Genomic DNA, 24412 nt, shown 5'->3' with positions numbered 1-24412 from the left:
TTTCAATTCCAAAATGCTCTTTATTGCACACAGATATACTGTACATAGGTCTGTTAGGACCAAATATACAGTTTATGAGCTGGCCCTTTAAATCACACATCACGGCCTACGACTAAAATCAAAAATGACAATTTTGTACACTATAGCAGATATTTTTTATATGATTATAATCAATCAGAGGAGCCATGCGATGAGCATAAACATACAGAAATGCATGCATTATCCTCCATAAATGATTTTAATAGCAACACACAGGATGATCCACGGACACTGTACACAATTTGGATTTAATATGTATATCAGGTGGACTTATTGTACAGTGAAACCGACATCCAAGTCAGACAACACTTCTGAAAGAGGCCCCGGAGAATAAGCTCCTCTGTGGTGGTGATTTATGCAACTCTAGCAATTGAGCAAAAACACAATACTCACACTACCACAATGCATAAGCTATAATATGCATTATTATCAATGCATAGACTAGTTATACAATGCTGAGAGGTGTTCATAGCATGGGGCAGTTTCACAGCTTAAGTTAATTTTCAAATGTACATAATTAAATATCTAAACATACAAGAAAAAAAAAACTAAGTCAACAGAAAAAAGCCTAAGATAAGCCACCAATGTGCAGTGGTGCAAGATAAAAGTTTGGCACTTTGCTACTGCTCATATGTGTTAAAAAAGGGATAAATAGGAGGAAATACAGAAAAGTAGCATATGGCCTGGTTTTTTACCTTCCACTCTACATGCCACTATATTAAAACACTCCAATTACTTTATAGTTACATTTTGGTGGTGACAGGATATTGTTAGGCTTGGCAACCCTTCACAAAACCAAAGCTTTAAATAGAAGCCCTTCTGGGAGCCAACATGCGGCGACTTCCATCCTCAAAGTTGTGCGAAATTTCAAAAATGCTCCAAGCTTTGCAGCAGCATTGCGTTCTTAAGAGCAATTCACTGCACATTGAAAGTAAGGCCCTGTTCACACTAGACGGACCCCTACATTACATATCAAACCAGAACATTCAGCGTCTCCACAGGATCTTGGAAAGGTCCTCAATGAAGCATGGAGAATGCAGAGCAGTCCCCAGTACACGTGATGAAGCATGACACTTTGCTGAGCGTGTAAAAAAAAAAAAAAAAAGAAGTAGTGGGATATGCTGCATGGACACTGCTGAGCTCACTGTGGAAAAGGGTTCAATGGAGAAGTGCACACACCTCCGAATTGCGCATACAGGCCTGAAAACTGCAAGTTTTTCAGAGCGTGGATTAAATGAATAATGTATTTTTGACTGTGTCAAAGAAATGTCCTGGCATCGCGTTTAGTGCGGAGGAGGAGAAAAGTGTGAGTGGTGGCTTGTTGGGCCTATAATGTAATTCTACAACAGTCAGAGCGTGACTCATAAAAACAACTTCAGGGTTCGAAACATTGCTGTGACAAACTTGGAATCATCAGTGAAAAATAGAGATTTTGTATCATGTGCGCACGAGTCCTTCAGACAGTGCTCGTCGAGATATGCAACAAAGTGCTGCTGATAGGGTAAAATGGTTGTGCAACATCGGCCACTCAGTGGCGGTCTGCAATATGTGCAGTTAAACCCTCCTCACATGCATCCTCTCATGCTGCTGATGAGCTGATCAGAACCCTGATGCTATTTATTGCTTTATTCGAGGTAACCTCCAATAGTTATAGGAAAATTCTGCATATAGTAAACAGAAACCCTGGTGTGGATGACGCATGTGGCAATAGCACTGGACAAGAAACCAGCTACAAGTACTGGGAACACAGTCAAGTAATGTGGCCCTTCACACTAAGATGATGTTTTCCATATTTTCAGAATTCCAGAAAAAAAAAATGAGTAGTCTTGGAGATCCTGGAGACTGTAGGGTGGTCTCAATCACGTGTGAAGGGGGCCTTAAGGTCAAAAACTCCCAGGCGATCAAAGTCTCTCCTGTTCCACAGGGTCAATTAGTTCATATTGCAGTTATATTGCAAATAAGATATGTCATATTCTGCTTTTCAGAATAAAAATACTGTAGGTTGGGAGAAGGACCAGATTATATATGTTTTAAGATGAGATGCAAAAGGAAACTTCAACTTATTGCCACCTAACAAAAAGTCTGTGGCGAGTATTTTTGAGTTAGATTCAAGTCGGTGACTTGCATATATATATATATATATATATATATATATATATATATATATATATATATATATATATATATATATATATATATATATATATATATATATATATATATATATGACAAGGCGCCCCCGTGTCAAAATCTGACAGAGAGCAACCACATAATCAGCAGGACTACGTCTACAGTGTGACACCAGTTAATGCAAATTGGAAGAGAGGAATGTGGGTTTAGGACAGATGCGGACAGTGAGAGCTTGACTACAGGAGGCGTTTGGGAGGCTTGGAGACAGGAGAACACCCAGGCACTGCTTCATTTTCTGCTCAGTAGGAGCTGCTGGCGGCTGTAGCAATTCTTTTCCCGATGTACACCCTGAAATAAAATCGGCAAGCATGTGAAACTGAAGAAGATTTTTGATTACAAATGGGACAATCCAGAACAAATAATTAAAACAGGCACAGTTAAATACAATCTCTTTGTGTGAAGACAGGGCTGTAATTCAGCGGGTTTTTTTTTTTTTTTAATCAGCCATTGTCAGAGCTACTCAAAAAAAGTCTGTGAGAACGATATTGTTTGCCCCGTGAACTAAACAAGAAAAGTGAGATAAGTGCACAAACAAAAGCATTATTCGGAAACCACTAACAGATGTTCTAGCTTACCCAAGGCCGAGAGCCAGCATGTGTGAGATGAGCAGGGAAGGAATGAAAACTTTTAGGAATTCAGCAGAGAAGATACCACCTTTCTTCATGACGCTGCTCTTCCGCATACTCAAAGACACTGAACGTCGGGGATGTCTGAAGTGGAACTCCCTGAGAGGAACAATCACACAACCGGTTAACGTCGTTTCTGACACACAACACGCAACATCGTATGATGGGCTGCTGATTCTGATCTTAGCCGTCTGCTCACTTTGGGGGGATGTTTTCAGGCCTACTGGACCAATTGGCAACCCAATCAACTTCTTTGTTCATCAAAATGTCATCCTCTCTGTCCTTTTCTGCAGTATCATCCTCTGACTGGAAACATAAAGGCAAAGAGATATAGAAAACAAAAAAAAACACTTCTACAGTCTGTTCATATATAGAAACAGTGCATTCAATGGGATTTCATGCCACATGAAATTTTTCATATGATAACCACCAACTTTAATGTATTTTTTTGGGATTTTAAATACTAGCGTAACACAAAGTAGTTAAGTGGCAGGATGCTGTTTAACAACTAGCAATCTAAAAACAGTGTGGCTTGAATTCAAATTCAACTTCTTGCTGCAAGGCAACAGCTTTAACTAGTATGTCCAACACGCTCATTTTTGCAGATCCCTCTTGGTGAACTAGCTGAAGCTCAGTCATATTGAATAGACAGCTTCTGTGTAGACCAATTTTCAAGTCATGCTGCTGATTCTCCATTGGAGATTTTAGGTCTTGACTTAGCTGAGCCATTCTTACAAATAAATACGCCTTTTTCTAAATCACTGCATTGTACCTCTTGCTGTGTCTTTAAGCTCGTTGTCCTGCTGGATGGTCAATCTCCACCTCAGTCTTAAATATTTGCAGTTGCTTGCATCTTTCTACCGGTCTGCCATTTTCCTTAGGCTTCATGATACTGTTTCATCACTAATGTTTTTGGAGGCCTTTATTAAAAACAGCTGGCCTCATTAAAGAGATTAAATAGGCCGTTTACTAATTCTGCGTTCCAGGTGCAGTCGGGACTCAGAAATTCTGACTTCTGATCGGAACAATCAACTGGAACGGCCACTAAAGTCAGACTTCCCAATCGGAAATTTTTTTACGGCCGACTATCAGATCCAATATGGCAGCACCTCACATCACCAACAGTAAGCTGTGATGAAAACGTGTTTATTTCACAAGACACATATATAAGAGTGTGTCTAAAATCAAAGTCACATGCAACGGCTATAACTCTTGATACCAACAAATTAAAAGTAGTGTTTGCATGTGGAAAGAACAGTTTTAAAGTGACGTTCATAAGAGGTCCTACCAACAAAATAAGAGCTTTCCTGGCTGATTCCACATTGGAATCCTGACCTTTTGTCTTTATTTTCTACGACTGCGTTAACTGGAACACTGTTCCCTTGGGTGTTACCCCATTCCCAGCTCCTACTTCCCACTTCCCAGGTAAATGCAAAGCAGCATAATTAGGCACTTCCGATTGCAATTGGTCACACTGGATTTTCTTTAGGGCCTTCAGGGTAAATTTGGATTTTTAATGGAAAGAAAACCTACAACCATGTATCCAACGTCTTTACAACTATGATCAACCTTGTGACATAAAATACATTAAAGTTTGTGGCGTTAAAGCAGCATCGTGTAACTTTTGCCCGCTAGGGGCACTAAACTGATAACTTCCAGGTTCAGTGCCCCTGAAGGCCACTGGCTACACTGCACTTTCGCAAAATTAAACAGTCTCCCTCTGTGTTTTGGAATCTGATAGCAGACCACTTTGGGCCAGCAGATTGAGAGGTCATATAGTTACTTGTCAAGATAAGACCACATTCACCCCTCTAGATTAAATCCTACATCAGAGAAACAAAAATATGTCTGATCAGGTGTTATATCTGTTATGTTTTGCTGTTGCCGTAACAACAAAACCCTAACTGGGTCACATCACTCATTCAGTGACGGATCTGACCCTCTCAAGTTACATAGGTGAGTTTTTGAGAAGGGCAGCCTGCACGGAGCATCGATACGCACCAAGTGCTGCATATTGACCTGAAAAATCATTTAATGTGTCTCAAATGAAGCTGATACTTGGGTCAAAACTTACATGTTGCTGCTTTAATTTTCCAAAATAAGAAATTGGTTCAAGGGGTGTCGATACTTTTCCTAGGCACTCTAGGTAGCTCTACCTGACTTTCTCTTGGGCTGGACATCTCCACATCAAACATTATCTGGCCATCATCCTGCCCAGGACTTGGTGGTCTGTGAGGACTGTCAATGTGTTGGTTATAGTATGAAAAAAAATTTATACTTTATTTCGGTAACATAATGCTTCAAAGATTTAATGAAAACATGAAAGGAAATTTGCGGTTTACCTCACACAGGATGAATTGCTCGGGCTGGACTCGTGCTGAGCATCCAGGAGTATTTTCTCCATGTCTCCGTTATGGATGGAGGATGACGATGGCACATGCTCCAGTCCTCCGATCAGGGTTTCATCACTTTCAGCCTCGTCTAAAGGCTGGAGGCTTTGACTCATGCCTGCATTGGCGTTGATTTGGTCTTCAGCAGGTGCTGTCAGCAGGCTGGTCTGCCTACTCTCTGCCCCTGTATTACCATTCAGCTCCAGCTCCACCCAGGAGCCTTGACAACACAAAAATGACAAACACACCAAAAATGGGAAAAAGGGAAAATGGCTTCCTTGTGTTTAGATGCAATCTAAACAACAGCGCAGTTAACACTAGGGCCATGATTTATACAGAAAAGTGCTTCCCTACAAGCACATCTGAATGATTTAGAACATTATCAAAAAGTTACATTTGGTAATTCAAATGAAAAAGGTTTAACAAATACATTGTGTTTTAATTAAAATGTTTATATTTGCTAATGTTGATGATTATGGCTTACAGCTGATGAAAATCCAACATTCAGTTTCCCAGAAAATTTTAATATAACATTAGAAACATTATTATAACATTGTGTTATGGCCATGATATGGTCTACAATCATGGGGAGAAACTGCTGACTTGACAGCTGCCCAGTTAAGCAGGGTAAGCCATAAAAGGTCATTGCCAAAGTAGGTAGCTGATCATTGAGCGCTATAACCAAGCGTTTAAATGGATAATTGGACATGGCACAGAAAAAGTTGACAAGCACACTGCATTACCGTGGATTCCCAAATCATCAATTACTGTGGAAACTATTACAGGATGTTGGATTCTGTGCTAGGACCTTGATTTCCGGATAAAATGTAAGGCTTACTTTTATCTGAACAGACTTTGGATCACAAGCTACACAAGTCCAGTCCTTTTTCCTCCTTAGCCCAGGTAATATTTTTCTGATGTTATTTCTGGTTCCAAATTGTTTAGAAGGCCACAGCCCCTGTCCTGGATACATCTGTGTATGTGGCTGCTCATGAAGCAGTCACTCCTTGTGAATCCCCCCTAAACACTTGCATGGGCTTTTGCTTCATTGTCTGCTCAAGGTTGTGGAAATCTGTGTTTGCTCCATGATTTGCATAGTCCAAGGTCAGCACAGCCATCTACCAGGAAGCTTAACAGCGCTTTATGTTTCCCTCTACCGACAAGCTTAATGGAGATCCAGATTTCGTTTTCCAACTGAACTCGGCACTTTCTCCAACATTGTCAAAAGTACAAAAATCTGTTTTACACAGTTTGGCCAGTAAACTTGCCTGAACCAAACCCTCAACACACTGTTTGGGGTATTGTCAAGAGGAAGATGAGAAATGCCAAACCTAACACCACAAAGCAGCTAAAAGTTGCTAATGAAGCTGCCTGGGCTTCCTTGACACATCAGCAGAGCCACAGACCGTCCTCCATATCACGCTGTATTGAAGTAATAAATCATGCTAAAGGAGCCCTGACCAAGTATTGAGTGCATACACTACAATGACATACTTTTCGTCAGGCCAGTAATTCTTGATTAAACTTTTTTTCAAAGTTAATATTATGTATATTTTTTTTAAACATCTGACTTTTCATCCTTTGACTATACTTGAACAGCTGAGATATATAACTCGTTCTTAAAATGCATATATGAGTTTTTTGCTCTATGAATTGCAATACTGAGAAAAAAAACTTGTTTGTCTGCCATGGTGGATCCAGATGAACAGAACCCGTAGGAGTGGCATGGAGGTCTTTGTGCCACTGCCCCACAGTGTTATGCAATGTGTTAAATCCTGCGCAGCTTGTCTGAGCACAACACGAGAACCTTGTGATGGCACGAGACGCGTCTTTCCTGTTTTGAGCGGGTCTGACATGAAATGCATGCGGTTTAGAGGACAAACTAAGGCTGTCTGGCTCATCCTCTGACCACTTTGACATCGCTGCTCTCCTGGGGTCTTGCATAACAACACAGTGGCGAGCAGCGGGGGCCAGTCTGCCCAGACATGTCGCTGCTCCAGCTGCCTTCTGACAGACAACGCGAAGCCCATCAGCGCGACGTCAGCAGCAGCGTCCACTCGGGTCTAAACATTTAGTTTCGTATTTACATGCGTATGTTTCTGAAGCTGTTTACCCGCAGGCGAAATGCGACCGCACTTTATGCAGCAAGACAATTGCCTTCTGAATAAAACACGTTTACATGACCAGTTGAAATAGCTGCGATGTGTGTCTGTACACGTTTAACAGAAAAGCATCTAGAAGGGCCAAATGTGATGATACCTAATTGCATTCGCATTTTGTCCCAAAGTTGTTTTTATTTTGGCTAAAGCTAAACCCGGTCCAGACCTCTGGCGGTGATTGGCTGCTGGAGTGTCGATCAACCGTGTTCCGCGCTACAATTGGCTAATCTGTTGTGACGTCAGGAACATGTTCTCCATCCCTTCCAAAAGACAAGGAAATCCCATCCCTAATCTAACTTTTACCAAAATACAGGCATGAGTATAAACATATCAGGCAAGGTTTATGGAGAAAGACGTACCAGGTACAATGACGACCTACCTTGCAGTCCGGGATCTTCGTTATTGTTTTGAGGAGCAGGAGCGGTAGACATGTTTGTTGACTATAGTTCTGACGCCCAACACAGATCTGCGCAGGCGCAGGCTCGAGACTTCAACGACAGTGTCGGGATAAGTGAGGGACATTTTTTTTTCGTTTACTTAAAAAAATAATTTAAAAAAATATATATATAAATGTTATGTGTTACAAAGTGTACACTAAAGTAAAATGTATCGCCATGTTTGGCAAGTGTTTGCACAGGAAGATTGTTTGTAATTATTGCAAAATGCATAAAATGAGCACTTTCAAACATGGTCTAGTAATGTAGCTGTTGCAGTCTGATGCGCATGTGCGGAGTTTGATGACTGATAGAGGGGGCGGCCTCTGATGGCCTCACTCATCCTTATCTCATGATCTCAAATAACTCGATGCTTTCATTACCTTGCAAAATTGCTCAACCCCCCTTAACTTTTTCGCATCACAACCACAGACTTCTGTGTGTTCAATGCCGGATCTTTGTATTCTATGGCTATTTCATGTGATAAAACACAATGTAACCTTTAATCGTAAAAAAGGATAAACCCCTTGTAAGATCTTGTTACAAATGAAAATTGAGGCCAACATTGGCATCCAATATCCAGAAATAAATACATTGAATTAAATGAAAAAGAAGAAACCCACATGAGAATGTCAATCTCTTCGTGTGCACTACTTTCTACAGTTTCTGATATCCTGAAAAAGAAGAAACCCACTGGATTTAATGTGACAAAATCCCCAAAAAGTGCAGGGGGTATTAATATTTTTGTGAGGCATTGTATTGGGGTGAACCGTATTTATTGTAAAGAAAGTAATATAAGCTCGGTGTGTAACATTAAAAGGTCTATCATGAATTCCTGCTTGATCAAGCCATGGTCCCAAGGCTCAAACCCACTCAAGTGAAGATGAGATTATGAAACACTTGTTCCCAAAAAAAAAAGAAAAAAAAAAAAAGAAATTCCAAACAGTAGAAATAAAGTAGTACAGTAATTTAATTATGAATTCAAATTTGAAACTCTTTTATTACATCTTATCTAAACTGTACCTTATTCCATTTTACAAACAATGCTGTACAGTGAAGCATACGTAGTTATTCCCAAACAGATCGCCAAAACTCTTTATCCCCTTTTTATTTTTGAAACAACACAAAAACTTAATGAAATTCACAGAAAAAGAAGAAACAGAGAATTTTTTTTTAACCATTCTTTTGATATCTCAGATGCGCTTTAATATTCCTGCATGGGGACGAAACCTTTTAACTCCAATCTGGTAGATGCATAATTCATATGCACATTGGGTAAGTCTACTTAACCCTGGGGTTGTGTATCAAAGCCATTTGTAGAGGGTGGGGGTGGCGATTTACAGCAAAACACGATGTTTCAGTCCACAAAACCCATTTTCTTAAGGTTTGGGACAGAGCAGCTGAAGATTCCCCTGAGCAGTCTACTGGGTGCACCAGAAAGTTTCACTAATGTAGCCAATATATTTATTTTTGACGCAATAAAAAAAGAAGGAAACAAGGGCAACAGGCTTCTTGTGAACATCTTTGTTTACATTAAAGACCCAACTGACAGCTAGGCATGAAGGACAATGTCAGGAGAGATGAGAAAGTCTGTTTATTAATTAGTTGTTCAAAAAAAAAAAAAAATACCAGCTCTTATGGGTGAGCCGCTCCTTGATGCATCATTATGCACCAGAATGTTATATCACTTGTTTTTGTCAAACCAAGATGGAGATTTGCTCAATAAATGGAAGGGAGGAGTTGCAATAGAAAAGGTTAATTGATGCAGGGAAACGAAACAAAATTTTGCATTACGAACAAAAAAAAAAAAAAATGTTGCACAAAATAAAAATGCTAAAAACTTTTTATCTTATCAAAAGACAAAACCCCAGAACCCTGAGAGACTGGAACTCAACAGTAGTTAATCATCAGACTAAAAACGGTGCGACACATTCATTTCCAGTGGACGAAGAATCTCAGTGCCTTGTTTTATTAGACATAAACGTGTTGCTCATGAAGCGGAAAAGATGGCCTTCACCTTCTTCGCGACAGTTTGACCGTTCGCCACGGTTCCATCACGTTTTCTACAAAAGCTGACCGTGAGCCCCGAGTCGGCAACACATGGAGCTTTAGCTTAAACTGGCGAACCTCCTCTCCAACATCGAGCTGCACATTAGGAGCTTCACAGAGTCGTTTGTATTTTTTTTTAAAAGAGGTCCGTTTAGTAGAGCTGCACCCGACACATAAAATCAACACATCACTCGACGTAATCGGCGGATCCGACTAGCCTCGGAGGACCAAAACGCCGTTTTCAATGTCGTAATTTGCACCGCCAAAAATTATTGTTCATCAAGCAAAAACCATGGCACGCATAAACCGAACATTAAGATTCACACGAACTCAAATTCTGACGCTGAACCATCTAAATAAGTTAGATAGTAGAAACGTAGTTGGCAAGAACACAGGATTAGCGCTCATCATCGTCAGGTAGGAGGTACTGAGACCTGAAAATACTTATCTTTGGGCACCTCGCTTCAAACCCGATGCACTCCGTTGATCCGTCTACCTGCTAGTCACGGCCAGAAAAGAAAAAGGGAAACCCGACTTTTGAATGACTTGCCATACACAGTCACCCTGAGGCAGACAGGTAGAAACAACAGTGATTAGACTGTAACGATATTGCCTTAATTTATACAAAAATAAATCAGCTATAGTGAGTCTTCTTTTATCAGATACAGTACAAAACATTTCATATATAGAAAAAAATCTACAAAACCAAAAAAAGAAAAATCTAGATGCCGATGATACGCAGTTGTTCTGCAACAGCGTCCCGTACGCTGTGGGTAAAAGCTGGGGAGCGGCGCAAAGTCTGCGAGAGAGCTTTAACTTCAGGGAGAGTTCAGACCGGATACTTTGGCATCGTCTGATGCAGCAAAACCCACCTGCTAGTGAGATTTCCATTAGTTTGATCATTTGAAAAAGCTCATTACTTTGCCCCGAAAAGGTTATTTGGTTAGACCTAACAGTTAGGCGAAGGCTTTTATTCATTTGAAGCATGAGAGGAACGCATCAGATCGCGTCACGTGAGCGACAGCGATGTCCGAGCTCCTCGGGCAAGCATCGCTTTTAAGCAACTTTCGTCCCCTAAAACCAAAATGATGGGAAACTTGTGTTACACATTAGAGATGCGATCAATCAGCAAACGTTTTCCCTCGATGGGCTCGGGTGGTGATCGGGAGGTCGAGCGCTGAAGACCGAAACAAATAAATAAAACAAAAAAAAAGGGAAACCGAACACGTTTCAGAGCCGACAGGCAGTACAACAAACTGACACACGTAGAAAGGGAACATTTCACCTCCTTCCATTTACTACAAACTCAACCAGCAGCAGAATTACAGTGATAAAACACACTTCCGTAAGAAAACCTGTCATACATTTTGGTTTCACACGCATCTTTTCTGGTGCTGTCCTATAACCTGAGTGAATAAAAAATTATCAAGGGCATCTTGTGGCTCTCTCTGTCACGGACATGGGTACGCATGCACGAGCGCGGGCGAGCGCTAAAACTCAATGGCCGACCCCTTTAACAGGCTAACCCCTGGACAAAATCAAGGAAGCTGTGTATAGGATGTACCCTACGCCTAAACTAATGGCCAAAAAACGCTTGAAACAATATGTTGTAGCGAAGTGGTGGGGGAAAAAAACAAGAAAGAAAAGAAATTACAACCAGAAGATTTTCTTACAGAATAGAGATGAATGTAAACAAGCAGCTGCTTCGAAGTAAAAAAAAAAAAAAAAAAAAAAAAAGTTTACTTTGTGTTAGTTTTGATATCATTTATCCCAAAGTTTTAAAAAGAACGAGCTAAACATAATGAAATGCAAGATTAGTCCTTTAACAGTACAATCATACAGTACATGGAGGGGGAAAGGAAATTGGCAACTTTGATACTTATTGGGCAAACAAAACAAAAAAAAAAAAGAGTTGACAGCTTGTATTCATGCATCAGGGCAGTACAAAAAAAAAAAAAAAAAAAAAAAAAAAACGGTGACAAAAAGACAAAACCAAGAAGAAACATTAAAGCTACAAAAACTCAACTAGTAGCAATAAGAGACAAATGAATCAAGTCATTATGGCACAAACAAGTGATAAAACTGATATTTTCCCTTTGGTCTGGGGATGTAGTGGAGTTACGAACGGAAGCTCAGTGGATGGAGTGCTAATGGAGGAAACTAACCGCACGCTGTGATGCTTCTCTTATGGCCTGGCTGGCTGCATGTATGGCACCATTCACAAGGTAAGTCTCACATAATCAGGACAAATATGATCAAGTTTTAGGGGCTTGGCTTAAGACGGTTTAAGTGTTTGCTTTTTTTTTAAATCTGAGAGCAAAAGGGCTTAAGAAGAAATTGGGATCTGAGTGAGTTAACGAACTTTAGTTCAGTTTATCTTGGAATATGTACAGATTGTTGGTGGTGGCCACGGCAATGATGTTGTCCAGCGGATGCCAGGCGGTGTGGAGGATCTTCTTGTTAAAGTCCAGACTGTCTACACTGATCTCATCCTTTTTACGCTTCCCACCTGTGCTTATTTTGCGGGGCTTCAGCACCGACCGGGGCTTGCTGTTTTCCCGGGACGCCTCGAAGGTCACGTCCTGTCGGTAGTCCCGGTCAAACATCCGGAAGAAGTTGTTGTAGGAGCCAGTCATCACGACGCTGTGTGGGGGGGTAAAAAAGAAAAAAAGAAGAGGATGTAATCATGTAATCTCAACCGTAACGCAGGGAAAAGCTTCTGTCTTCTGTCCTGCAACGAGCAGATAACAGCACCAAAGAGCGCTGGGTCCTCCCAACTAGTCGGAACATTATGCACGCATGCATCTTGTATAGGGCTGAACCATTTTGGAAAATAATCTAATTGCGATTTTTTTTCTTAATATTGCGATTTAATGCGATTTTTTCCCCAGTTTAATTCATCATGTCTTTTTAAACATATACAAACAACAAATCAATTTGTTTCCTCTCCATGTGGATTAGTTGCTAAAAGACCCACAGCATCTAAACTCAGAGCAGTAATGATTGCGTTCTGCCTACAATATATTTCAGTCAAGATTGCAATTTTGACTTTTCTCCGCATTAACCACAAGCAACAAAAAAGGCCTCTAAAAAAAGATGTTTGTAAACAAGGACTATTTAAAACAAGAACTTTTAATGTTTCTATTAATCAGAATATTATTCAAGAGAACAGCTTTTAGTTGATTTGGACATCAATCCTTGTTGAACATAAAGTCCAACCAACAAGCAAGTCTATGTATTAAACTGATTGACCTGTACTTAATGCTATGTATGATTATATAAACTCTAAAACAAGTAATAAAATTAGATTATCTCACTGCTGCAACTCTTCCCTTCCATGTGGAGGCAAATCCACTTCAAACATTTTACTGACACCTAATGGACATGTCTAATTCCCTAATTGTTACATAGCCAAAAATTACAGACTCTGCGATTTGGAAATTGCGTTTTTTTAAATCGCGATTATATTGAAAATGCCATTAATTGTTCAGCCCTAATCTCGTAAGACAAGAGATGCAGAAATAATTTTTTTCCCCCCAGCGTCTCTTGTCAAAAAGAGCCGGTACAATTATTTTAACAGTTCTTGTGGATTAATTTTAATTAAGGAACAGCTTTTTGTTGCAAAGCGTTACGAAAAAGGATACTAACCTGTCGTTGCCATTCCAGCAGCATTCAAACTTGTCGAAAATGCAGTCGTTCTCATAAAGCGAACACAACTTACTCCTGAGATATTCGTGCACCTGGAAAAAGCAGAAGAGAGCAGTTTCAACTAAACGAAAGCAAAAGTACAACTAAGTCTTTTGTAAATAAGAGACGGCAAGAGCTGCAGATGCGCACAAATCAGTTTGTCAATTTTAAAAGGTTTACTAAAACCGATGTGCGTTTAGCAGGGTGGAAATTCAAAAATCCAATCTTTTTCAATGCACCGTACCCAACCACCACATGGTTGTGCTAGCAACAACAAAACAAGCTGTTAGTCGTATGAAAGGATGGTCAAAGTCAGCCATCTTTGGTATTGGTGGCGTGTTTATAAAAAAAAAAAAAACGAGGTTAGATGACAGACAAATCTTTTCTAGTGAGGTATGTTGGCTGTTCAGTCAGGCTGCTGAAAATGAAAGCAACACTTCGGTGGGGGTATGACATTTTACTCTTTCTGAACGTCAGATTTAATCATTTTATACAAAAAAAAGAACATAAAAAGGGAGGTGTCTCCCACAGGAGGTCAAATTGTTCTAGAAAACAGAGCAAAGCTGCTCTGTGTTTCTTCTGTTCCAGCTTTAAACCCTCGTTATATTTTTGGACTGGCTTTTGGACACCTCAAAATCAAGATAAGGATCTACGTTCTCTAGGGCTGGGGTTCCCAAACGTTTCAGCCAGTGACCCCCAAAATAAGAGTGCCAGAGACTTTTTTGGTGAGTGAGATTTTTTGATTTTAGAAATAATTTAAAAAAAGCTGTAAAGTTTTGAGAATAAAGTAATATTTTAGTAAAATGGTGCAGTCTTCCCAATGCGTTAAAATGAGAAATTTGGAGCATCTTGTAAAGTTATACTTCGATTTCGTTTCACACATAAGGAAATGCTAAATCTTTTTTAGCACATCAGCATCAAATCCTCTCGTGACCCACAAGACGTGTCTTTGCGACCTTTAACTTTGGGAAGCCCTGCTCTAGGGAACGCCAACGGTGGCTACTGTTCACATTTCCCAAGGCTAAACATGCTGGATTATAAACACAAAGCATTTCTTTAAATTCTCAACACCAAATTATTAACCTATTTTCCCTCTGGAATTATTAAAGTATGTCTGATTCTGATTCTGTGACTCTTCTCCCACACACGTTGTGACTTTGCCGCTGCTACCTATATGAATTAATAATGAGCGACTGTTCACACCGGAGGCCTGCAGAAAAACGCTACAGAATGGCTGTGATTAATATTATCAGCTCAAATCTTTACAAAATGCAAAACTCTGATTGGTGCATCTCTACCAAAAAGCACGTCTAAAAGGACAAACCTGATACGTCTCTACTGGTCGGGTTTCCATGTTCAGATCCCAGATTTTGACAGACAGATAGTCTCGCGTCATCATGTAGCGTCCGCTGTGGCTGAACTTGACATCGGAGATGGATGAGATGATTTCAGAAAAGAACGAACGGTTGTTCGGATCTTCTGGCTCCTCGAACACTTCAGATTAGAAACAGAATGAATGTCAAAAGGTTTTCCTTAAACAATCCCACTAAGAGTTACTGCTGCAAGATCCACTGTCGAATAAAAAAAAAAAGACCCTGGCAGCAAAAAACTTTAATATGACTTCAGTAAATGTTTATCACTGAATTAGTATTTTCTCTTCTGAAAACAAGCTGTGGCTCTAACTGCTGGGTATAGATGGAACCTTAATTTTTATCCACTATGTTGCATCAATTGAATGAATTAGCAAGAGAAAAACAAATATTTATAATCTAGATTAAAATACTTGTTTTTTCTTGCTAATTATTTGATTTTTCAATAAGTTTAGAATCTAAACTTATTGAAAAAAAATCAGATTTTGGGAGTCTTCAATGAAGGATAGCAAACATTGCAGGAAAGAGTTGATCCAGAATGCAACCCTTGTACGTTCTGGCTTTATTATGTATGCCATTTAATTAGGAAAAATATAAAATCAATTATGCTCAGGCATGTCCATACATGGAGATGGTTAAAGCCTGGCTACACAAGAATCGTTTATCATTATTATATCATCATATAATCAAAATTTTGTAAAATAAATCAAGACTATTGCTTTGCAGTGTTTTTTGATCACACCACCAATTTAACCCCAAATATGCAAATGTGATGCGCGGTGATGTTGCATTAAAAAAAAAAAATCTGAATTTTTATAGTCTAAAGAGATTTTAGGCTCCTGTCAGGAAGTAAAGCAGCGCTTTTTAACCCAGTAACACCACAAAGTCCTCTTCATCTCTTGATCGGTGAGGAGCAGCAGACATGTAAGAGACTCACGCTTGGCGTGCTGGTCACACAGCGCCGAGGCCCTCATGTCACACAGGCGGATGGTTCCCTTGCTGCTGCTGTAAACAAAAGTGTTGCACTGGTCGGGGTGGAACTCTGCGGCCGTGATCACTTCTGTCAGCTCCTCCATGTTGGCCGGCTTTATGTCGACGATATCTGAGAGGCAGACGTTGAGGCCCAAAACAACAGCAAGGAAAGGAGAAGAGCTGAAAAGAGCCATGATGGCACAAAAAGCAGAAACTTTTGTCTAATAGTGCAACTGTCTCAGCATCTTATGATCCTATAGCGACGTCTGGTGGCGGCACACCACCTTAATAAAAAAATAAAAAATAAATAAAAATACATAATTTGAGTACACAGATCTCACAATATGTACAGTATACTCAATAGTAGCAGTTAATTGTGGGATTTATTGCGGATACGAGCTGCTGAAACACCAGGGAATAAATGTTACCATCTTTGAAGCAAGATTGTAAATTTATGAAGCAGCTAAACTACTTTTCTGTAGGTTTTACTGCCACCTGATTAGCTGGAAGAAAGCCTGAAATGATTCCTTGAGTGACTCAAATGACTTGAAGGAAATAAATAAGTAAATTCCAGCCAGGAATGGCCGATTTAACGTCTCGTTTAATCCATTTACCTGCAGATTGTCTTAGTGGTCACATGTTTCAGTGTGATTTAACAGGAAGATGGGGGAGAAATTGAGAGGACTGTCGGAGAAAACAAGCTGGACTGCCACAGGTTTGAGACGACAGTGAAAAAAGTGCATTAAACAGAGTTGGAGCGAATAACCGTCCTGACACCACGTCTTGCACGGGGTAATGACAGTCCTGTACAAACCGGAGCACAGCGGTGCAAAGATGTCAAATAAGAATTGTTTTAATGTATCGCAGATAGAAAAGTCTGCTGGCCGAGTGTCTTTACGCACATTTTTTTGTTTTGTTTAAACAGTAAATCGGAAATTCTGCCCCGTTCTAAAGACGCTATCATTTTACTACAAAACAAATCTTCGCCTGACGGCCTTTTTTATGTCCAGGTTAGAACATCTAAGAAGATTTCACCTGTCTTGAATTTCATTGTTGTATGTTTTTATCTGATTATATTAAACATTTGATGGGGCATTGCATTGCTAGCCCTGGGCAGAACCAGATTTAAACATATTACAAGCAAAGTTCTCAACGAGTCAATTGGAAATATAAAAAACAAACAAAAACAACCTGCTGATGTTAAGCCAGCATTCTTACAGACGGCTCCCCATGACAACATGAGCTTTATTCAAAACTGCAGCTGAATGAGTCGAATCGCATTTCTCTAAAAATATACGACAACGCCTTTTGCATCTCAGAAATATTTTAATAGCCCTCTCAACTGGGGACGCAGCGGCACATTAGCTACATCCTGTAGAAGCTGTGGCCGGGGCAAAATACACGCCGCTGCCAGGAAAACACGAGAACTCAGTAATAAACAAACTTCACCAAAGAGCCGAGTGTGGGACCATCACACTTTTAGATAGACGTTACATACTGATGAGACACGCTGCGTTATTATACGTCTGAACGTAAGAAACCAAAACAAAGGATTTGAACGGCAAAAGGATACTAAAGCTGCGATCGGTGATCTCCAGATGCCAGAGGTTGATGCGCAGGTCGTCTGCAGACAGATAGGTCTCGTGATCGCTGTTGACTGATATGGAGTTGATGTGGTACGTGTGAGCGTTGGCAAACACTCGTCTGGGGCTGGCCTCCACCATCAGGTCCATGGGCCTCAGCACCGGCACCTGGAGAGCATGCAACTTTAGTGCGAGGAAAGCAACGTGTTTTAAATGGAAACCATGCATTCCTTCGCTTTACATGCCAAACACAACACATCCCCGCTCTACATCTGAAACCTAAAGAGGCGTTTTCACACACCCGTAGTGTTGTGACGGTGTTGGGATCTCTGTATCGGCCGTCTTCTTCCTTCAAATTGTAGCCTTCTGGTCTCTTGTCACGTTCGCTAATTTTCCACAGCTTGATGGTTTTGTCTGCCAAGAGGAAAGAGTAAATCTCAGTCACCTTTACGGACAGAAGAAACTGGACAGAAATGAGCATCGGGTCACAGCTCGGCTGAATCGTTCCCAGGCAGATGCAGTGAAACAACATCATAAACTTTATCTGATTCCAATCACTTGGCATCAAGCGATTTACCCACCATTTGTGGACAAAAGGAACTGTGCGGCGTTCTTCTGAGGTAACCATCGGATCTTGTTGATCTTCTCTTCGATCTCGAGACTTTTCAGGTAGTCGAACTCGGGCTCATGGCTCTGGAAGGTGCTATAAACATTGTACTCTCCTCTGCACTGTGGCTGGCTCTTGCTCTATATGAGAACAGACCATAAACGACTCAAGGTCAGAAGAAATTATAAAAAAATAAAATAAAAAAGCTGAGAGAAAAAATGTTAACTTGTTTTGTCCGTTTCGTAGCTCAAATTTTTTTCCATTGACAAATATGTTTCTGCTATAAATGTGTTACTACTTTTTCACATCATGTCATAACCGTAAAACTTCCAATGTGTCTTTATGTGCCTCCTGGGATAGACCAACACAAAGCGGTGCATAATTTTATACAAGTAAAGACCTGATTCAGCCATCTTTACTCTGTTAACGCTACCCAGAACCAAACCCGGAGAAGCAGCATTTAGCTTTTATGCTCCACTTATCTGGAACAACCTCCCAGAGGACTGCGCAGGTCCTGAAACGCCTTTAAATCAAGGTTAAAAACCTATATGTTTAGAATTGCCTTGTTAATACTGAAGTTTGTAGTCTCTACTGTATCTGACCTGCTGCCACTTTTCCTCTGTAATGCTTTTCCTTCCTCCGTTTTTTTGCTGTGTTTATGCGCAGCGCTTGGAATCGTCTTGTCACTGAAAAGCGCTTTATAAATAAACTTGCCTCGTCAGTTTTATGCCTGGCCTTGTTAATGGTTCTTATTACTCTGTACGGCACTCGAGACTACAAGAGCTGTATAAATAAATGCATTACCATTGTTATTACAACTACCGTGTTCAAATGACTAAATCTAAGCGAGGATCTGCAGTAAGAGAAGAAAACTGATGTCCACCTGGACTATTTTGCAAAACCAAAAAAGTTAAATAAATGTGCTGAAATTTCAGCGCCGGCAGAGTCACATCCCGAAGCACCCGTGGAAGACGGTTCTGTAATGTATGAACTAAGCGTAAAACACATGGGCAAACCTTTCAGATCTTTATCTGGAAACAATTTTTTTACACCAGGTTGGCTTTTTGCTTCTGCTTCACAACTACGCACTACTTTGTGTTGCTCTTTAACAGAGACTTCAAACAGGGCACACTCACGTTTGTGGTTGTAAAGAGGAACTGCAAAAAAAACAAAACAAAAAAAAAACGAAGAGATGAAGGGGAAGGAAGGCCTTAGTGAGTGACTGTAAATGAACCACATACCTCTGGCTCCTGCTGAAAGATGACAACACGACCTCCTTTGTCCCCGGTGGCGAGGAGCTCCCCGGTGTGATTGAACTCAACAGTAGATATGATGTCAGCTGTGAACACAGTCACAATAATTTAAAGCAGGGAAACAAAACGGTACGGTTAAGACACCGAATTAGCGATGCGTCGTTAATCAGACGCAACACCAAATTATTAGGAGGCTCTAAGCCTGGACTTTCTCATTCAACTTTTCTTTTTTTTTTCTCCCCTAAAATTGCTCAAACAGCTCTAAAGCGGTCGTCAGCAACGATGGTGAAAACTAAACCGAGCTGATGACGGGCTTTAATCGCAGCCGACTGAGAGCGAGCTTCCACCTGCGACAACTACGCGGCGCTTTCAGAAGAAGATCCGCTTCCCCCCCGTCAGACTCCACGGTGCGACGGATCATTCCCGTTTACAGGCTGGCACCGGCACGTGCTCCAGAAAAGCCCTCGGCGGGGACAATGGGGCCGCTCCCTGGCAGAGCAGCGCGCCGAGTGCCAGATACGACCGGGCTCCGTGCAAACCATTGTGTCCGCACAACAAGAGGCTGGCAGAGGGAGACGGACGGTCGCAGGGCCTGAACACCTACCACTGCTGCGCCTGTGCTGCCACGAGCCGAGGCTCACACGCGTACTTGTTCTCAGTTCCAGCTTACTATAAACAACTCTGGATCCTTTGTTGGCTAAGCACTGTGCACACACACATGTGAGCGCTTCTTCTTCTTTTTTTTTGTTTTGTTTGTTTGCATTAAAAAGATGACGAGGAGTGAAAGAGACACTGAACCTACATTGAAAAGGAGTCTTAAAAATAGCATCAGTCACTGCGGCTGGAAAGCAACAGGGCAAAGCGGTGAAAACATGCCAGCGGCATCGAAACATCAAACTCAAAATTTGCATCTCTGGATCTCTGTGATAAACAGACCCAATAAATAAATTAATAAAGGCATCCTGTATATTTGTAGCCGAGTCTTAGCAAGGGTCAGAACGTCGTCCCTTTGAAGAAGAGGAATAATTACAGCCTTTAACCATTTGGTGGAGAGGAGTGAGCTGGCAGGGCTGCAAATGTTTCATCATGTCAAAATGGAAAAAAAGTTAGAAATTGTTGTTTTTGCCCCCTTCGTCATTTCTTTTACTTACGCCGCTGCCATCTGCCACGGGACATTTTACACCAACCGTGTGAGTTTGCGCCTGGCGGGGCCATTTGTGACCCAACTAGACAGTAATTTAAAGTCGTTTTCCCACTAATCTACCCCTAGAAAGTACCTGCGTTCTCCAGACTCCGGTGAATAACATCTAGCAGCAAATTGTCACTTTGAGTTATTACGGTCTAATCTGTATCGGAGCTCCAACACCAATCAGAACTAAAATACACCAAAATAGGGTATAGTGCATGTTTTTTTTTTTTAATCAATAGACAAATTAAAGATCTGAGCATGTTTATAACAATTTATGTCCATAACTAAAGACAGCAGGTAAATACTCAGGGCTTTGGAAAGCAGCTAAATAAACCAAAAGATTTATTTTGGGTTTAATTGTAATTAGGGCTGAACAACTAATCTCATTTTCGATATAATCGTGATTTAAAAAAGTGCGATTTCCAAATCGCAGAGGTCTGCAATTCTTGGCTATGTAACAATTAGGGAATTAGTAAAATGTTTGAAGTGGGTTTGCCTCCACATGGAAGGGAAGACAGTTGCAGCAGTGAGATAATCTAATTTTATTACTTGTTTTAGAGTTTGTATAATCACACATAGCATTAAGTACAGGTCAATCAGTTTAATACATAGACTTGCTTGTTGGTTGGACTTTGCACTTTATGTTCAACAAGGATTGATGTCCAATTAAATTAAAAGCTGTTCTCTTGTATAATATTCTGATCAATAGAAACATTAAAAGTTCATTTTTAAAATAGTCCTTGTTTACAAACGTCTTTATTTAGAGGCCATTTTTTGTTGCTTGTGGTTAATACGGAGAAAAGTCAAAATTGCAATCTTGATTGAAATATATTGTAGGCAGAACGCAATCATTACTGCTACAAGTTTAGATGCTGTGGGTCTTTTAGCAACTAATCTATATGGTGAGGAAACAAATTGATTTGTTGTTTGTATATATTTTAAAACACAAGATAAATTAAACTGGAAAACTATTTTCCAAAATCGTTCAGCCCTAATTGTAATACTGCTGCAACACTACCTGCAAAACAATGGCAAAAAAATTATGCTTTTAAAGCCTAAGCTGGGGTCTTAAAGAAAGAAAGAAAAACGAGACTTGTGTGCATCTAAGTAGGAAAGTTAACACAGCAAAGAAAATAAAAAGTTAGTCTGGGACCCAGCTACAGTAGCAGAACGAGTTGGTACCGAATGGTTTCAGCACTTTTGGTAGGAAATGGTTTGTTTACGCAGCAGGATTATAAGGATTGGGTATAAAAATAAAAAAATAAAAAGTGTGGGGGGTGGAAATGGGCCCAGAGTGGATTTATTTACGAAAGTGGCAACAGGGGAACCAAGCAGGAAGCGCTTACCTTCAGCCACATCGTCATCCATCGCTCCTTTGACCTGAGAGAAGCACCACTGCACATCGCTGCTCCCACCGCCGGGCCCTGCGCACAACACCAAGCCAAGTTTTGACACACCGCCGCTACAGGGCAACACAATCCGAGCAGCTCGGAGCTCAAAGTGGCCCAATGCGACAGCAAAGGCCGTATAAAACTGCACGATTTAACTGCGAAAGGGAGGGAGAGAGGAATAACACACACCCTAGGAGAAGTTGGGGACATGTTTGGCTAGCTCACTTTCAGGAATTCACACGAGAATCTCGCAGTATCCTAGCTTGCTAGTTAGCTTCCTGCTCCGGTTAACCACAACAGAAGGGGGGGAGACTAATGCGGCATACGTGCTACTAAGCATGAGGATTAGTAAGGATGGCTCATACGTACGTTCTGACAGTTTTCTTTTACCTGCCATGGTGAGGGACTGGGCTCTCTGTAGCAGGTTCAGGCCCTGGACTGAAGCAGCGGCTGTGACCCGGGTCGGTCGGGGTGGTTCTGACCGAGGAGCAGTGGAGGAATGAGGCTGCTAATAGCACCAAATGCCCTCGGTCCGGCGAGTACTTATAAAAACCCCGAAGCTACTTTTTAAACGAGAGAAAGCTAACGCACAGCGTCCGGTACTGGTTTGCAGACTTTGCTCCCCACTTTGAGATTTCCCTCGCATCTGCCTCCCTCCTAGCTTTACACTTTCAAAATGGCGCTACGCGGGCGGCGCTCGGCAGGAATCAGAGAGCAGACGGCGCTCCATTCATTTCCACCCGAGACCTAAACGAAGGGTGTCCCGCTTAAGGTGAAATTTCCAAAAGGGAACTAATTCTACGTTATATCAACGTATTACCTTACTGTAACAAAGAAGAAGAAGAAAACTTTCTTATTTAAACGTCTCACTCAGTGACCCCGCCCCTTTGTGCTATCCAGTTAACAAAATCGAACCACTTTCATCTACTCACTAAAAGCCGAAAACTCATGTAAAGTTTGATTCAGCGAATTAGATAAAATAAGCTATATTAAGTGTTTTTTTTATTTTTATAAATGTAGTTAGTATTATTGTTAATTAGCTATAATCTTGGAATAGGGCATTTTATTTTGGTAGTTGTGTAGAGTAATTTTGCCTTAAAATATTAAATGACCACAATTATACATTGCACCTTGCATAGGACTCGCGAGCTCTACTTGTCGGCTGGGTATACAGACATTAATGCAGCTGCAGACAGGGTGAAGGTGTGTGGAAAGCTTTACAATAAATGTATCTTTTTCTGCACCAGCATGATCTCACACAGTCAATTTTAGAAATCTCCACATTTTAATTTGAGGAAAAAGGTCCCACATCAATAAACTGTTTATATTACAAGTAGTACCCCTTCTACTTAATAATTTGTTAAAAAAAAGAAAAGAAAAAAATGTACCAACAGGACACCAATTCGTTTTCTTCTGATGAAACACACCGAAGCATTAATTCCCAATTCCCAGCGGAGTTTAGGAATCTTTACATTTTTGTATTTGTGTTGCTAGAAAAGGTTCAACATTATATGCCTCCTAAAAAAAATCAGCTGCCATGAATACAGTGGTTAAGCCTTCTTGTAACGAGTTGCGGACCCCAAGATGCCACTCTTTCCTGCAGATCTCTCATGGGTTCTCCTCCAGCCAAGTTGTTAAAAGAAATGGCCATTGCATCAAATCATATTTGTACCCCGGAAAAACAAAAAGTCGATCATTACGAATTAGAACGTTCAATAGATTTTGTTGAACTTAAAAGAAAAGATGTATGTTAAAAAAAAAACTTTGCTGTTATTGGTACCCGTGTAGAAAGCATCATGCATGTCATTGTGAAAATAAAGAGACCATTGCACTCACATCACAGGATGGATTTAGGTAGAATAACTGGGAAAGATAGCATGAATGGGACCATTGTTCACACTGCTGAGAAACTGAGACGAATCTTCTGGTCACTGTACAGGTACGTCTCAAAAAAAAAAAAAACATTGCGTGAAAGTGCAATATTTATTTTCCAGTCAATTCTGGATGTGAAAGCCTTGCATTATATAGCTGATTACACATAGAGTTATGTATTCCATGCCTTAGTTTCTTATCATTTTGACGATTATGGCTTACAGATAATGAAAACCCAATATTCAGTGTCTCACAAAACTAGAATACTGTCACAGCCTAATCAACTAATTAAATCAAAACACCTGCAAAGTTTTCCTGAGCCTTTAAATAGTCTCTCACACTGGGTCAGTAAGCTGGGGAAGATGTCCAGAGGACCACCAGCGGCACTCTTCACAAGGAGGGTAAGTCACAAAAGGTCATTGCTGAGGAAGCTAATTGTTTATTTCTGTATCCAAGCATATTAGCAGAAAATTGAGTGGAAGAAAGAACTGTGGTTGGAAAAGGTACACCAGCAACAGGGAGAACTGCAGCCTTGAGGTGACTGTCGAGTTAAATCTATTAATGAATTTGGAGGAGCTTCACAAGGAGTGAACTGAGGCTG

At 40.6% G+C, this 24412-nt stretch overlaps 2 protein-coding genes across 3 annotated transcripts; both read right to left on the bottom strand.

The window, feature by feature from the left end:
• bnip3la (BCL2 interacting protein 3 like a) lies at positions 1–7893 on the bottom strand. The gene is made up of 6 exons (XM_012881300.3): positions 7784–7893; positions 5198–5465; positions 5012–5093; positions 3055–3161; positions 2805–2954; positions 1–2517 (listed from the first exon to the last, which is right to left on the bottom strand). Exons 1-6 carry the CDS (start codon positions 7833–7835, stop codon positions 2469–2471), a joined length of 708 nt encoding a protein of 235 aa, XP_012736754.2. The 5' UTR covers positions 7836–7893; the 3' UTR covers positions 1–2468.
• An 897-nt stretch (positions 7894–8790) lies between these two features.
• ppp2r2aa (protein phosphatase 2, regulatory subunit B, alpha a) lies at positions 8791–22678 on the bottom strand. 2 transcript variants are annotated; one of them, XM_036144495.1, is made up of 10 exons: positions 22309–22678; positions 21895–21972; positions 19348–19445; positions 18081–18246; positions 17801–17913; positions 17490–17667; positions 15882–16046; positions 14899–15068; positions 13536–13627; positions 8791–12530 (listed from the first exon to the last, which is right to left on the bottom strand). In XM_036144495.1, exons 1-10 carry the CDS (start codon positions 22334–22336, stop codon positions 12251–12253), a joined length of 1368 nt encoding a protein of 455 aa, XP_036000388.1. In that variant the 5' UTR covers positions 22337–22678; the 3' UTR covers positions 8791–12250. The 2 variants fall into 2 exon arrangements, with proteins under 2 accessions (XP_036000388.1, XP_036000389.1); XM_036144496.1 differs by having other exon boundaries at positions 22330–22677.
• Between the last annotated feature and the right edge of the window lie 1734 nt (positions 22679–24412).

Source organism: Fundulus heteroclitus, chromosome 12 (assembly GCF_011125445.2).
Source record: "Fundulus heteroclitus isolate FHET01 chromosome 12, MU-UCD_Fhet_4.1, whole genome shotgun sequence".
Classification (NCBI taxonomy): domain Eukaryota; kingdom Metazoa; phylum Chordata; class Actinopteri; order Cyprinodontiformes; family Fundulidae; genus Fundulus; species Fundulus heteroclitus.
This window is presented reverse-complemented; position numbering and strand designations above follow the sequence as displayed.